Raw genomic sequence first — 17,702 nt, forward strand, 5'->3', positions numbered from 1 at the left:
TAGTCTAACCAATTACGCTTACTTCCAGGAAAGGAATTTTTAAAAATAAAGATTTTTGAGAGGCCAGAAGGAGCTGGAACATTGCTCTTGATAACATAAAATTCCTAGCAACTGCTATTGACAAATATTTGACCTTATCTGCTTCTAGAATTTTTGAGAATGTATATAGCTTTGTCCAGTTTAAAGGTAAAAGAAAGGTTAGAGAAAGGAATTGGAAAGAGTTGTTAGTTAATTAATCACTGTTACACCTTAAGAAGTAAAGTTGTTAATGGTTACTTTAAATAGTTCTTGGCCTGTCAAATTTTCACAGATTACTGCACAGGATAAATCTTTTCTGTGTTGCTGGTTTAAATTAAGCAGGGGGGTTTACCCCATGTTGTAACACTACATTTGGGGCCTACTTTGGACCTGTAGCCGAATGGGTACTGAAACTGTCTCAGGCCTCAGGTTGGCACAGGTCAATGCATTCAGCAATCACTCCTCCAACTTGACCCATCTTGCCATTGCATGTTAGATTTCTCCCACTGTGTATAAAGAACCAGCGCAGTCTGCATTATTGTACGTATTGAAATCTAGAAAACACAAACATTTCTTTTGGTTTCAGTTTGCTGTGCAGATGCTCCTCTTCAAATCGTACTGCCTCACATCCAGTTTGAAGCATGGATGATAGCAATGGTTTCATTCACTGCTATCAATTATATACTATTCAATCAAATCTTTTGTTTAAATAAAACTATTTGTTGGTTCCAAGTTAATGTCACATTTTAATAACAGTGGCAATCCAACACATATTTTTGTCAAAAACTACTATGCAACGACATATGAAACTTCAAGTAATTGGTGTAAGTTTTCTGTTCTACTCCCTGGTTCTCGATATCACTTTTCTATATGCTGAGCAGAAAACATTTAAAAATTTGCAAGACAGTGGAGGAAATTTGTTCACATATTGCCATTGGTTTCCCTGGAGGCAGAAGTGTCCATATCTGTCTTTGTTCAATATCAATGTAGATCATTGGTTTGACCACACATTTGACAGCCATATTGCTGCCAGTCCCCAGCAAATCCAGGAGGTCCACATTAGACCATCAGCACCAAGGATACACAGTTGAATTTCTTACCCGAGCATTTCTGATTGAATTTCTTACAGTGCAGCCATTGGAGCTGAATATGTGTCTTAGAAATAACGTGGGCAAATGCTCAAAACAGGCAATAAAACTGATGTTTATATGATATGGAGCACTAAAGTAATACTATCCAATATGTGGGAGAAAATGAGTACTGCAGATGCCGGAGATCAGAATCAAAATGTGTGGCGCTGGAAAAGCACAGCAGGTCAGGCAGCATCCGAGGAGCAGGAGAATATATGTTTTGAGCATAAACCCTTCATCAGGAATGTGGAGGGGCCCCAAGGGGGCTGAGTGATAAATGGGAGGGGGGTGGGCCTGGTGGGGAGGCAGCAAGGATTGTGATGGGTGGATGAAGGTGGGGGGGTAATGGTGATAGGCAAGAGGTGGAGTAGATAGATGGAAAGGAAAATGGTAAGATAGGACAGTTCAAAAGGGCGGTGCTGAGTTGGAGGGTTGGATATGGTGCGGGGAGGGGAGATGAGGAAACTGGTGAAATCAACATTGATTCCATGTGGTTGGAGGGACCCAAGGCGGAAGGTGAGGAGTTCTTCCTCCAGTTGTCGGGTGGCTAGGATTTTGCAGTGGAAAGGGCCCAGGACATGCATGGCCTTGGTGGAGTGGGAGGGGGAGTTGAAGTGATAGGCCGCAGGGCAGTCGGGTTGTTTCGGGTGTGTCTCCCAGAGATGTTCTCTGAAACATTCCACAGGTTGGTGTCATGTCTCTCCAATGTAGAGGAGGCCACATCGAGAGCAACGTACACAGTCAATGAGGTGTTTGGAGGTGCAGGAAAATTATGCCCATTATGTGGTCAACCCAAAATGACTTTTGATTCCCAATGCTTAAAAAATCGATAAAGTATATCTGTATGTCTGAGTGCTAAACAGGGCAATCCACTTTTATACCCATCTCATGCAGCAACACCTACTTCCCATGTCAGAACTGATTACTAAATATTACTGGATATGCAGTATTCAGGGAAGTTAGAAAATGAAGGAAGGGAGGAGGGGCAGCAGTATTGATTAAGGAAATGGCAATGCTGAAGACAGCAGATGTCACAGAAGGATCAAGGACCAAGTATCTATTTGGCTACATTATGAAGAATATAAAAGATGATCAGTGTAGTTCTATGGGTTATCAAGTAGAAACAGATTTGTATGGAAATTGCAGAGAGGTGAAAAAATTATAACATAGTTACAATGGGGAAGTCATTATTCCAAAATTATTCATGAACTTTATGACTACATGCATGTATTCTTGTTTATCCAGAATGCAAACATCTGTCTTACCTGCACTACAGTATGTAACAAACCAACATGGTATCCTTTTGCCACACACGTGTGAAGATATAAAAATATACTTTACACACACGCTTCAGTTTCTGTGTTAAGTGATATGATTATGTCAGACTTCTAGGAATATCAGGACACAGCACAATTCTCTCACAAATTGATAAGAATTAACAAGCACTGGGTAAAAGTAAAATTGAGTGACTCTTTAAATTTGTTGCTACAAATGTAACCAAATGCAATTACTTCTAGTTGTACAACGAAAGAAACAGATTTGCAATAATTTCATGGCAAGTGATCCATTCATTTCAGTGACATATTTTAATTAAGGAAAACATTCTTTTTCAAGAGCTTAACTTTACAACCAGGAGCTTGTAAGTTTAAACAGTAAAATTAACAAGCATTCAGCAATTAACAATTCAGATATAAATTTCATTTAATTATTTCTTTCCATTTTCCACCTACGTATACCAAGGACATATTCTTCTCATAAAAATGTCATTGATTATAACTATATATGTTTGAACAGCAGCTTAACTCTACTTCAGGTCCAGCATGCACAGGAATGGCCCAGCTGGGCAAGTTTTCTCAGTTCCATCGCATTTTTAATCTTAGTGCTTCATAGGACTGGTTTTTGAAGTCAACAATGAAAGGATGGCTCTCCCCACTGCCGTCAATGGAAGCTATCCACATGATGAAGCAGGTATTAGAACAGCAATTCTCCCAATTCCAAGATGACTTTGAAACTGGATCTTTCCGGAGAGGATCTGTGATCTCCATTGAAGTGAAGTCACCAAGGAAGCTGATCAGCGAATTAGCTTAAATCATTTCTTTCAGACAACAAACCAGGAATTAAAAATCATGGATTTTAATTCAGTCTTTAATTGTTTTGCAAGAAGTGAAATATAGCTTGAGACATACAAATGGGTTGAAATTTAAAACTTAACACTTAAAATTAGAAACATGAGAAACAGACTTCTACAAAACACAAACATTGCTTTTATTCTTCACAACTCATAGAATTTTTAAATTCTATCATGAGGGACTGATCGTCAATACCAGTTTAGTTTTCAGGGTTGGACAGTTTTTCTGCAGTAATTTGGAGCTAGTACATCATCAAACACCCAGTTATGCATCACACTTAACATTTTGAATAATGTTTACCGTGAGGCCAATGTGGAAGAAAGCAAAGTTCACTTCAATTCACCTGAAGATGTGTTGTTCGAATCTGTTAATATTGCAAGAGTGCAGCATGTGGTGGAGTAAGATGTACCTGCGAGCAACTATTCCAGATTTGCAACTTTAATGCATGTATGACTGCCAGAAATGTTGCTAGCAATTTTACACAGTAAAGGCAAAGATTGAGGTCAGTCTTGTCACTATCATCACTGCAAATGTTGGCTCATTCTGATTCACACCTGTCTCACAATCCCTGTTTGTGCCAGAAAGGTTTGAATTTCAATAAAGCAAAAGAACAGACCTCTTTGAAATGGAAGTTTTGCTAGTCCACACTACAGATCCATGAGGCAACTCTGGGACAGACTTGCATCTAGATGAGTGGATCTCATAAGAAGTCTATGAATGTACTGGCAAATGGTTGGATTTGAATGCAGGATTAAAAGTGAGGTTTTCTTTTGGCCACATTCTTCCCAGCATTCTTCTGACAGAGAATGGGCAAAATCAATGATATTTGTGGATGCTGGGGTATGGGTTTGAAGGTGAACTTCTCTTGCATTTCATGTAAGTGGCAGTTATGAGCCATTTTTCTTTTGTTATTTCATGATATTTGAATCATTATCAAGCTTCCTTCAGAAGGACAGTGGGTGTTATAAACTGGGGATGAATGCATTATAAACGGGTTTACATTGATTCACTGGGGTTTGTGATCTTGAAACTAGTAGCTGGATTGCTCACATTGCAGTTAAAAGATTCTCACTGGCTCCTGGAGGTATAGGAATACATCTGAGTAAGTGTGTTATGCCATTACTAAATTTTGCAAAGAGCCTGGTCTCCCAACACCTAGTTCTTTGTTACTGAGGAGAGACCAACTGGTCTGAGTTGCAAGTAGGCTAGCTTTCAAATTGATTTGTGTGCTTAGTGTGCTTCTAATTAAACCTGTTGGATTATAACCTGGTGTTGTGTGATTTTTAACCTTTTAGATTGACAGCTATGGACACTGTATGGTATGCAAGTTAAATTTGATGGGACTGGGAGTATACTGTGTGACAATTCTGTGATGAGGTTTTCATTCCAGGCAACAACAGCAAGAGCTGAGCAGTTATAGTTTGATGGGCTCATCCTTATTTGAATGTAGACAACCCAGGATTGTTGCTGGGTTTCTGGAACAATAGATGAACTGAAACAACACATTCATCTTTCATATTCTTGCGCATCAGAGAATTTTACTTTGGTAAAATCGCTCCTTGTATTTGTGAATATGATTGTTACAGTGCAGGGAGAGGAGCATACATTAGGTTATTCAAGGTTGCAGTTGTCAGGGCTTACTGTGTGACTAAAGGGCCTGGAATTTCACTGGGGTTGGATGACTTCCAGATGTTCCAGATGGATCATCTCTGGGATTTCCAGCCCTATCCTTGTTTCTTGGATTGAAACTGTAGGCAGTCAGCCTGCCTGAAGCACTCTAGCTCTTGCCACTTCCAGTGCAGGAGAGGGAAGTTTAAACTCACCCTGCCAACTGTTCACCCTCCCCAGGCTGCCCCAACTCCCCCTTCCCCCAGCACCTTAAATCCTGTCACCATGCACCCCACCTCACATCGGGGTATGTCAGCATGGCACCTGCTGAGATGCCCAAACATATACCAAAACCCTGATTCTAAGCTAACTAGTCTCTATTGGCTGGCAGCTCCCTAAGGAAAGATTTCCTCAACCAAAAGGCCAACAATTCCAACTTGAGTCTATAAACAGCTCATTGAACATCAAAATGGCTGTTGGGTACATGTCACTTCCCTCACTGGGCTCACCCATCACCTAATTCCTTAACCAAAGGAGCAGACAATCTGGAGCCTAGTACGATACAACTTGCTAAATGCATGCTCTCCATCTTGTCATAATTAGTGACCTGAAAGCTGACCAAGCATTTTGATGTGATTTATGGCAAGCAGTGAAATGGGTGTATTATATAAAACAATATATCATCAAGGTGCAGAATTATTCTATATTTAATCCAACCAGGGCTAATGCCAAACTTAATGCTTTCTTATGTTGGCAATGGTTCTACTGGGGAAAAAAAAATCTAATTGGAACATGAGCATTCCTGTCTGTTCACTCATTAGTGAGAGAATGTAGAAGAGTTTCTTTTTGTACATTCATTGATTGGACATGGGCATCACTGACTGGGCCAGCATTTATTACCCATCCTTCATTGGACAGACGGCATTTTAAGAGTCAACCACTTTGCAGTTGTCTGGAGTCACATGTAGGCCAGACCAGTTAAGGATGGCAGTTTCCATCCCTAAAGGATATTAGTTCGCCAGATGAGTTTTCTCCTGATAATCGGAAATGGTTTCATGTTAACCATTAGACTCTTATTTCTAGATTATTATTGAATTCAAATTCCACCATCTGCCATGGCCGGTTTCAAACCCAGGTCCCCAGAATGTTATCTAAATCTGCGGATTAATAGTCTCACAATAACACCAATAGGACGTTATCTACCCTTAAGGAGCTCCTCCACAATAATTAGACTGCATTGTGAAATGTAGTTTGAGTAAAGGATCATGATGTAGTTTCTGAATCTCTTGCTAAAAATAGCATTCTATCAAATAAAGGAAGAAGTAAAGTCCAACCAAATGTCTCCTTGATCTTGCAAGAAGAACAGTGTTCTGGTGCTACCATAATATTGGAACTCATTAAATTTCCACTTGATGCTGTCATCTGGACTGTTCTGAGTGAACTATCTTAGGAACTATCACGTCCGGGAAGGACATCAACTCTTTAGCAACACAACTTGCATCATATCAACAACTTTCATTTTTAACGAAAAATATCACAGGAACCTCATCAGACAAAGATGAAATAAAGTTAAAGAAGAAATCAGGAAGTCTAAGCGAGAGCTTGTTAAAAGAACTGTTAGATTAGATTAGATTAGATTAGATTACTTACAGTGTGGAAACAGGCCCTTCGGCCCAACAAGTCCACACCGCCCCGCCGAAGCGTAACCCACCCATACCCCTACATCTACATTTACCCCTTACCTAACACTACGGGCAATTTAACATGGCCAATTCACCTGGCCTGCACATCTTTGGACTGTGGGAGGAAACCGGAGCACCCGGAGGAAACCCACGCAGACACGGGGAGAACGTGCAAACTCCACACAGTCAGTCGCCTGAGGCGGGAATTGAACCCGGGTCTCAGGCGCTGTGAGGATTTCTGAGGAGGAGAGGGGGGGAATGAGGCATTAGGATGTATGAAGAAACTTCACAGCATGGGGCCAAGATGGCTGAATGCACGCCTGCCAAAGCGAGGAAGGGATATACAAAGTGTTAGAGTCAGGATAGCGGTAGGATTGTTACTTCTGGGTATGCATGGGAGGTGTTCAACTAGTTGTGCATTATAGACTATAAAACATTGACATTTTACTCAAAAAAGGATCACTTTACAGCATTCAGTAGGAAGCTATTAGGGTCCAATGCTTTGACAGTATGATTAAACATTATTTGAATATCCAAAGACAATTAATTAGAACAATCTTAGTAAAAATCACAGAGTTCAATTCAAATGTTTTAAAAGATTAAGTGAAATCAAATCAGAAAAAGACCCAGCCCAACATTAGTGTCAACACAGTTACACTAGCTTTTGCAGTGCAAGACAAATTCACGCCGTTATTCAACATCAACTTCACTCGGGACCATGTACCATTGTTTGGCAATGGGTTTATTCCAGCAACATGACACATGATGTTGTATACATCAACCACTCTTATTGGAGGTGCCTTGTAATTTGATCTGAAATCTGAACAACATAAAAACTGAATTAGTCATGAAATTGTTTTAAAAAATTTAGCGTTTTGGCTACTGTCAAAATTGGACACTTAAAAAAAATCATCTTATAGCAATCCAATTTAAGATTTGCACTGGTGAAAAACAGTCCTTAAACCCATGCGGGGACGCACTTTGGCAGACTTTGATGTGTGTTCCTTCCAAATCTGTTATTTAGTTTGCTTTCACATTAATTGTAAATTTGCTTTCATATTGAACCAGTCAGTGCTAAAGAATTTGGTGATGTATTTAAAAATCAGAATAATGTATGAATTGGAAGAGAACTTAGAAATTATGCCATTCCCGTAGAACTTTGTTCATTCATCCTCATGGGAGAAAATTAAAGAAGTAAGCCTCTTAGAGTGCTTTATTGCATCCCTATGTTAATTGTGCTTAATTCTATAGAGAAGTGTTGGAATTCACTGAGAATTCAATGGTGCCCCTATTAGCAGGAACAGCAGAGTATATCATCACACCCAGAAACGTTGCTTCAATTTAAGTACACACATTTCATTCAATGTTTCTGTTTTTGTTAAAATGGAATGATGGAACAATGCCACTTTCAAAAGGGGCCCTCAATTTGGTTTGAGGTCCAAAATAAACCTGGAAATGGGAACAAATTGGAAGTATGGTGGTTAGCTGATGAGTTGCAAAGATGTTTACTGGTGAAATTCCAGAACATACAGCCTTGATTTCTGAACAGCAACTGCCAGTGGTTTGGAATGCAGTGGAGGACATGCAAAAACCATAAAATATGTTTCCCTGCACGATTTATTATGTAAGAAAGTACATAAATTTAAGTTGTATTTGTTATACTTAAAATTCTCTTCAGAAAGTCAACTTACAAATTTGAGAACAGTATCAAATGATTACCTGGTCCATAGGCCAGAAAGAATCCTTTCATAACCATCAAATCATTGTCATAGCCATGCCATCCATGCTGCCAACCCTTCTTGCCATCTGTTCCATTAGCCCAATAAGGCAACTTCTGTATATTCTGAAAGAAATACAGCCAAAAATATAACTGTACATTGCTAGAGAATAGTCAAAAAATGAACCAGATCTTTTAGCAATTCTCATTGTACCACTACACACTGGAAAACATAACTGAAGCTCCGAATCTCCTTTTGCCATTTACACCGCCTTTAACCCAATCAAGGGGATCAGTTAGATTGTGAAGCTGAGTGACATCAACAATGTGTGTTCAATTCCTGTAGTGGCTGAGTTTACCTGAAAGGATTCAACCTCTCTCCTTGCCTGAGGTGTGGTGACCCTCAGATTAAACCTTCACCAGTTGTCTCTCTCTAATGAAGACAGCAGCCTTACAGTCTGGTTAAACTATGGTGACTTCACCTCCACCATTCATTTCCTTACTTGTTCCTTTATCATCCTTTTTGCCTTGCACCATCAATTAATTAACCCGTGCTGCTTTTCCCTTTACAAAAATTTTCCTTTTTCTTCTTTGCACACCTCTACCCATTTTCCCGCCTCTGTTTAAAATCACTACGTTTTATAGTTCCTATGAAAGTGCGTTGACATGATGCATATTTTCTTCTCCTCGCAGACGCTGCATGACCTGTGAGAGTTTCAAGTATTTTCAGTTTGTACAATGCATACCCTGCTTATTTCAGCAGGTTTCTAACCTCTGAAGTTTAGTCTTCCCCAAGGAAGCTCTATTTCCAGACCTTGGGCATACCTTTCGAACATCAATTATTTTCAGTGGTAATTAGGAATAATGGAAGTGGCTTCAGGAAAGCCAACTGAGAAAGAGAATACATTGATAGGAATGTCAAAGAGAATGACTGAATTACTTTGAACAGATCCATCCAGATTCTGAATAAGTCTGAATATCAATGGTCCTATGGGCAATAAACAACAAAAATCTGTTCTTGAAGCAAACATTTCCACAGTGGTTTATTGTGCTCTGTTTTAATATCCCAGACTGAGTTAACAGATTATGCTCCCTCTAGTTCCACATTGCGATAAATTCTGATTTCGCATCTCAATAAGTGCAATCAGCTGGAGCTGTAAAAATGACCTTTTTGGAACAGAGTTATATGACACTAATCAAAATTTATTGTCATGATTAGGTATGAATTGTGGTGACTTAGAATCTTCTGCCAGAAAAAGATAAATCTGAGACAGATTTATCTGTTCCTGCACTTATATTTATCAGCTCACAGAGGGGAATCAGCAAGGGGAATCACATAGAATTTATGATCCGTGTGGGTGAACAGGTCTGTACTGACGTTTCTGCCCTACATTATCCAATTCCCTCAGTTTAAATAAGTGGAATTAAAATTACGTCCACTTCTATACTCACCCAATTTTCCTTCATTTCTTCTGCCCAAATGATGGAACAGGAAACCATAAGGGCTTTAGTAAACAGAATGAGATGGATTTAACATGCAGATTTCAGTCAAAGATGCAGATGCATACTTCCATTATGACCAGTCCATTTTAGCATAGAACAGTACAGAAAGCAAACAACATCCCCTTTTATGCGTCTGGCAGCTGCTGTATTCTGAAATGCAAACCCCCCGCATCACAGACAGTCACCTTGACAGCTGCTTTGAAAGGACAAGTAGCTAAGCTAATGCAGGTTCCCAGAGGTAGGTGCTGGGTGGGTAATGGTCAGAGTGCCATGTGGGTCAGGTGCTGGACATGTAGGGTGCCAGAGGTAGAGTGCAAAATTGGTAGGGTGCCAAGTGGGCAGAGTGTCAATGAGTAGTGTGTCAGGTGGGTAGGTTGCCAGGGTGGCAAGGAATATAAGTAAGAGGTGGTGGTGGATGGTGTTGGCTCCTGGGGGTGTGATAAGGTTAGTGTTGGGTCTGGCTGTAGAAGTTGGACCCCAAAGGGTCAGCTGTGACAGCAAACCCTTAGGTCCTGAGGGTGAGGGGGATGTCAGTTACATGATGGGGATAATATCAGGTGTGGCTGCAGGGCAGGAGTGGATGGGTCCTGAAGCGGGAAATAATGGAGCCGGGGTGTCAACTACCAACATTTTCTTATGTTTGTCATGTTTGTCACTTGCAGGAGTGGATGGGGTTGGGGGAAGGGTGTTGTGTCTGGTAGCCAGAGGAGGGGTAAAGTCAGGTCCAGTGGAAGGGACAAGGGTTTATCAAGTCTCAAGGGTTAGGTTTGGGGAGAGAGGTGTACTTCAGGCAGCTGGTGAGAGGGGAAGCATCAAAGTCTATGGGTACAAGGTGGCCTCAGATCCAGTCCTGAAGAAGTTAGAGTGTTTGCTCACGGGGAGAAAGGAGGGGTGTGCCAGATTCTGGGGGAGTGGCCATGGGAGTGTAGGGTTCAGGGGTGTAAGAGGTATATCTGGTCAGGGTCTGGTGGAAGTTTAGTTCGGGTTCAATTAAATAGTTACTCGGGAGTTAATCTCGAAACTTAACAGTCTAACTTCCCCTGCATAACTATTTATTAACAGCGGTTAAATTCTCCAAGTTCCTCAATTTAACAGGCTCCTTCGGAAAGTTCCATGCTTAGGGAATTGCCCAGCAGCGTCTTCAATTTCCCAGATTATTCCTCTGGAGTCAGCCATGCCTTCTTTTTTGGACTGCAACGGTTTACCAAGGCAGCTCACCACCACCTTCTTGAGGCCAACTAGGGACAGGTAATACATACTGGGCAGGCAGCAATGCTCTCATCCCGCAAAGGATTGGAACGAAAGCCAAGGATTCCACAAGCTCCCCGCACACACTTCCCATCCATAACCGCAGAAATAATTATCTGGCTGTCGGAAAATGCTGACCAATGTCAACTCAGGAATTAATCTGAAAATCATGGGACATAACGAAGAGCTACTTTTACTTGCTTGTTGAGATCCAAACAACCCTTTATTTTAATTGTATTTAACTCCATGAGCAGAATCATAGTCATTTGGTGTCAGTTGTAATTTAAGGGATTTCTGGAAGCTATGCAGCAAGACTGTTCCCTTTCCATGCAGCATAATTCTACAATCCACATTGAATTGAACAGTACAGCACAGTAACAGGCCCTTTATGCCATGATGTTGTGCTGAACATGCATTAAACTAATCCCTTCTGCCTGTCCTTGGTCTGCATCCCTCCATTCCGTGCATATTCATGTGCTTATCTATAATGACCGTATCATTTTTGCCTCCTCCACCACCATCACCCGGTATCACATTCCAGACACAAATCACACTCTGTGTAAAGACCTTGCCCCTCACATCTCCTTTGAATCTATATGACAACAAACATTTTTAAAAATAGATCCACAGGTTGTTAGACCAGATCAATAAATTAGTGGCACATTTTAAACTGTGTTTAGAAATGATAAACAATCTGTTGTTTGGTTTAGTGATCTGACACAAGTCGTTATAAAGCCAACAATTCGCTAGATTAATACTTGACAGTCCAAGGTAATTGCTGTGATGTGGAGGTGCTGGTGTTGAACTGGGGTGGACAAAGATAAAAATCACACAACACCAGGTTATAGTCCAACAGGTTTACTCGGAAGTACTAACTTTCAAAGCACTGTCCCTTTGTCAGGTAATTAGTATTGTCATATATATCAGATATTGCTGACATTTTATGACTATCTTTTACATGGTGCAGTTATCTATTTATCTGTGCTCTATGATTTCCATTTCTGTGTACTATTTGTCCTTTGTACTTGGAATTAGCAGTATTCAATCATAAATATGATTAGCTGGTATAATTAAACTGTTACTATAAAAAGCATACCAAAGTCAAAAGTCATCTGCTTATGTTTCTGATTTGGCTTCACATTTCAGTTATGCTATCTAAGAAATTGTTAAGAATCCAATGAAATTGGAACAAATTCCTCTCTTATGTATATTCAAATCTGAATATAAATGTTAGTAGGGTTCCATGCTATTGTAGATAATTACACTTAAAGCATTTGACTGTACAATGTCACCAGCCTCCAATATCAGCGAAAATAAATCTCTTTTTGGTTTGGTTACATTTTCACTCCTGCTAATATTTACAGTTTCACATGACAATGCTATTACCAACTGAAGGAATTTGCGACATTGCAGCACAGTGGCTCAGTGGTTAGCACTGCTGCCTCACAGCGCCAGGAACCTGGGTCCAATTCCAGCCTTGGGCAACTGTCTGTGCAGAGTTTGCACATCCTTCTCATGTGCAGCATGGGTTTCCTCCAGGTACTCTGGTTTCCTCCCACAATCCAAAATGTGCAGGTTATGTGGATTGACCGTGTTAAATTGCCCATAGTGTTGATTGGATGTGCAGGCTAGATGGATTAACCATGGGGAATGTAGGGTTACAGGGATAGGAAAGAGGGGTGGATCTGGGTAGGATGTTCTTTGGAGGGTTGGTGTGGATTCGATGGGGCCGAATGGCCTGCTGTGACGATTTCACAAGTAAGCCAAATACTTCATACAAGATGATAAGTTATTGAACTCTTTATCTTAATTTCAAATGCTAGTTCTGACAACAAGCCAGCTAATTCAAGGAAAGCAACACTACATGACTTCTAAGAGACGTGGGTGTTCAGAATGCACAAACTGAATACAAATTTGTCACTTCACAATGCAAACATAAAGACTTTCTGACTTAGAAAGTTATTTTATTCCACCATACCTCAGAGATAAACCATCCTTCTTGAGCGAGCAGAGTAAGTGGTGCTACAAATTTGCCACCTTTATAATGATATTTATCTGGAATTTCATCTTTCTTGTACACGTTCATCTCTTTAACTTTCTTAAGGTTGCTGTACAGCTGGTAATTTCAAAGAAATTAAATTGGTCACGTAGAGTTTAGTTACCTCATTCAAAATACCTTAATCAAACTGAAACTCCTATTATTAAAAAGCAGTGTTTGAATAGTTTATGAAATGAATGATTTCACTTCAGAACAGTTGCAAGATAACTGGCTCTTGCATTTTTCTATGTCTACCAAGACAAACTAGGGATGAACAGTTAACAAGAGAGAAACAGTTACATTGTGTGGCATGAAATGTCCACAGGATATTTCGATCAGTTGTTGTTTATTCTAGAAGTGAGGAGCTGCCCTTAACTAGATTTAAAGTGTTATTTAGTCTTTGCTGGCATTTTATTTATTGCATTGAAAGCATGTTACAGGCTAATTTGGACAAAAAAATGGACCATTAAGGGTAAAGACTTGCAGCACGATGTTGATCTGACCTCTCTAGCCCATAATATTTGTGCTCACCTGATAAAAATGTCTTCCTTCTGAGAAGAAGATCACATTAAAATATTCACACAGGTTTGACCTGCCCCGTTCAAAGCGCTCTATGGTGTAATACCAGTTCATACAGATCACAGATTGTCCAAATTTAATGATTAGTTTGTCATGAATTAACTGATTATAGCCAATGTGGTAGTTCAGAGGACTACAAGGTAGAGTTATTAAAAGTACAGTGAGTGCCAATAGGTTTTTCAAACCATTTGTCATGAATTCTGTACTTAAAGAGAGCAACAGATGAAAGATGAAATGTGAGAGTAAGCTGGCTAGTAATATAAAAGAAGATGGCAAAGAGTTGTCAGGTATCTAAAAGGTAAGAGAGAGGCAAGAGTAGACATTAGACATGGGAAAATGGGGCTGGATATGTAGTAATAGGGAACAAGGAAATCACAAATGTACTGAATACTTTGCATTAGAGGAAGTTGCCTGCAGCATACCAGAATTTCAAGAGAGTCAGAGAATTCAAAACTAGGCAGCATTTTTTAAGGTGAGAGGAGAAAGATTTAAAAGGGATCTGACAGGCAACTTTCTCATACAGAGGGTGGTTCATAAGTGGAATGAACTGCCAAAGGAAGTGGTAGATGCAGATATAGTTACAACATTCAAAAGCCAGTTGGAAAGATTTAAAGGTATATGGGCCAAACATAGGCAAATGGGACTAGTTTAGTTTGGGAAAGTTTGTCGGCATGGGGACAAGTTGGACCGAAAGATCTGGTTCCATGCTGTATGATTCCATGAGTGTCGCGGCCATCATTAAACAGCTGGGGAAGCTGAAAGATTTGAAGGTCGATAAATCGCTCAGACCAGATGGACTACCCCCCAGAATTCTGAAGGAGATAGCTAAGATGATTGTAGATGCTTTGGTGGTGATCTTTCAGGAATAACTGAAGTCAGGGAGGGTCACAGAGGACTGGAAAATGGCTAATGGACCACCCTTATTTAAGTAGGGTGGATGGTAGACGACAGCAAACTATAGGCCAGTTAGCCTGACTTCAGTCGTTGATAAGATTTTAGAGTCCATAATTAAGGATGAGGTTGCCAAGTACTTGGAAATGCATGGTAAAATAGGGCTGAGTCAGCACGGCTTCATCAAGGGGAGGTCATACCCGACAAATCTTTAGAATTCTTTGACAAGGTAATGAGCAAGTTAGACAAAGGAGAGTGAGTGGACATGATCTATTTGGATTTCCAGAGGCCTTTGATGAGGTGCCACATAGGAGGCTGCTAATTAAGACAACAGCCCATGGTGTTCGAGGAAAGATACTGACATAAATAGGGGATTGGCTGACGGGCGGAAGGCAGAGAGTAAGGAGAATGGCATCTTTTTCACAAAGCCAGTTGGTGTCTAGTGGCATTCCATAGGGATCAGTGTTAGGACCACAACTATTTACATGGTATATTAATGGCCTGAATGAAGAAACTGAGGGCAGTATTGCAAAGTTTGCAGGTGACACAAAGTTTGTTGGAGGAACGAGTAGTTAAGGTAGTCGTGAGGCTGCAGAAGAGCTTGGGACAGGCTATGAGAGTGGGCAAGGAAGCAGCTGATGGAATACAATTTATGAAGGTGTGAGGTTATGCACTTCAGTAGGAAGAATAGAAGCACATAATATTTTCTAAATGTGGACAGGCTTTGAAAATCAGAAGGACAAAGTGACTTGGGTGTCCTAGTTCAGAATTTTCCTAAGGTTAACGTGCAGGTTCAGTTGGCAGTTAGAAAGGTGAATGCAGTGCTAACTTTCATTTCAAGACAGAATACAACAGCACAGATGTACTGCTGAGGCTGTATAAGGTTCTGGTTGGACCACATTTGGAATACTGTGAGCAGTGTTGGGCGGCATATCTAAAGCGGGATGTGCTGGCATTGGAGGGGATCCTGAGGAGATTTACAATAATGATTGTGGGGATGCAAGGCTAGTCATATGAGAATTAATTAAGCACTCTGGGTCTGTACGTGACAGAGTTTAGAAGGACGAGGTGAAATCTGATTGAAACTTAAAGGATACTGAAAGGCCTGGATAGAATGGACATTGAGAGGACGGTTCCACCAGCAAGAGAGACTAGGACCTGAGGACAAAGTTCACAGTGAAGGGGTGACCTTTAGAATTGAGATGAGGAGGAATTTCTTCAGCCAGAGGGTGGCTAATCTATGGAACTCTTTGCTGCAGGGGCCTGTGGAGGCCAAGTCATTGAGTGCATTAAGATAAAGATAGATAGATCCTTGGGGATAAAAGGTTATGGGGACCAGGTAGGAGAATGGGGTTGAGAAACCTGCCAGCCATGATTGAATAACGGAGCAGAATTAGTGGGCCAAACGGCCTAATTCTGCTCCTATGATTTCTATTCTTATACATAATCCTGACATTCTTATAGGATGTTTTCCTGCTGACAGCATGACATTAGCAATTTTTCTCAGTGCAAATCAAATTGACTAATCTTGAAATCTATCCTCAGATCCCTTGTCCCACTCAGATACATTGCAATGAGTTTGTTGCCTACCTCATTCAGTTTTCCTTCTTGAGGCCACAAACTGACTATAGGCCCTCGATCCATCATGTTCAGTACATCTGACATTTTTATGTACTTATCAAGTTCAATGACCTTCTCGGTCCAGAAAATGTCGGTCATTCCATGGTCCGAAAACAGAATAACATTCAATTCATTCTGGAGACCCAGTTCCTGCAAAATGTGCAAAAGAATAAGTCCTGAGTTTGTTTCTTCCCTTTCCATATATTACAAGAAGAAGATACAAACAATTTAAAGTAATTTTACTGCCTCAGGTGAAACTACATCTAATACTTTAGAGCAATAATTGGATTTAGGTTTCTTTTCCCCATGTATTTCTGAAGTACATCAGCAATAGGTGTCCCTGGTATGTGCTGGAGATGAAGGAGTTTGCTAGCTGCTCTGTAAACTTAGGAAATGTGTGCCCAAATGCAAACCATGTGCCACTGCAGCAGCTTTACTCTGGACCCTGACCTACAACCTGCCAATCTAGCATTTCAGTTGCCTAGGTAAATTCCTCAAGCACAGAGCCAGGTCAGACAATGATGAGCTGAATGACCTCCTTTCGTAATGTTGTCATCCTATTAATTCATAAATAATGCTACCAAACAAAACAGCATGTTGATACATTAGAGGTTTATAGAATCATATTTTGATACAGTCAACTTAGGGTAAAAGATGTGACATATCCTGCAGTCACATGCCTCATTTGGATAAGCCTGGCTGGTATGATTATTACAGATGAAAGAAAGACTTCTAAGGATTTGCTGTGAAAATGTTGCAGGGTAAACTGAGATGATACATGGTGTATTGAGAAGACCCTGCAAGGTAGTTACACTGAGTGACAATGTCAACCCTCTTTGAGTTTAACATGAATAGACTATAAGTCTTCCAAAATCCCAGAATGTGGGGTACAGGTGTTGGGTTGCATATCATAGAGCTGCAAATTTCACATCATTTCCAAGGTAAAAGGGAATTAAGGTCAAAAATAGCACTTTTTCCCAGATTCAAGGCTAATGTGTTTTATGTTAACACAAGGAAGAAGGCAAAGGAAGCCTTTTTGAGATCAGGATAGCGGCTTCTATATAAATCAGTGAATATCACAGGCAGACAGCAATGAAGAATAAGCATAGAAGGAAACGTTCCTCTCTGTAGTTTAAGATATGAGTTGTATACACAAAACTGTGTAGTCAGTCATAATTTTACAGTAGAAATTTCTGAACATCAAATCTTACATTAATCTCCCCGCTATTCAATGGGAAATTCAAATTTTAAACATTGTGAGTATTTACAGATTTTGTAACAATGTTCACAATACTATGGTTCACATTGAACAATCAGAATGATATCTTCAAACTGTCTGCACAATGTTTCATGAGAAGCAATTTGAATTCACATTAAAGGATCAATCTCACCCCGCTTCAATACAATTGCAGATGATACAAAGCCAATTTAAACAGTTCCATTTCATTTCTTTTCTGGCATAAAAATATAATTTGCTAACTAATTATTAGTATATCTGCATTTAGTAGGTTGACATATTTTACCTTGAGGAATTATAAG

General features: G+C 40.2%; 1 protein-coding gene across 2 annotated transcripts in view; it reads right to left on the reverse strand.

Annotated features, from left to right (window-relative positions):
* Positions 1–2,715: 2,715 nt before the first annotated feature.
* enpp6 (ectonucleotide pyrophosphatase/phosphodiesterase 6) overlaps positions 2,716–17,702 on the reverse strand; it is a 45,920-nt gene continuing 30,933 nt past the window's right edge. The window contains exons 5-8 of one of the 2 annotated variants that reach the window (XM_072594978.1): positions 16,134–16,313; positions 13,014–13,151; positions 8,287–8,410; positions 2,716–7,387 (exon numbers count right to left, since the gene is read on the reverse strand). In XM_072594978.1, the coding sequence (XP_072451079.1) occupies positions 7,182–7,387; positions 8,287–8,410; positions 13,014–13,151; positions 16,134–16,313 (648 nt within the window). In that variant the 3' untranslated portion in view covers positions 2,716–7,181. The remainder of the gene's footprint in view (positions 7,388–8,286; positions 8,411–13,013; positions 13,152–16,133; positions 16,314–17,702) is intronic. The other variant, XM_072594987.1, reaches the window with a different exon arrangement.

Source organism: Chiloscyllium punctatum, chromosome 2, assembly GCF_047496795.1.
Source record: "Chiloscyllium punctatum isolate Juve2018m chromosome 2, sChiPun1.3, whole genome shotgun sequence".
Taxonomy (NCBI): Eukaryota; Metazoa; Chordata; class Chondrichthyes; order Orectolobiformes; family Hemiscylliidae; genus Chiloscyllium; species Chiloscyllium punctatum.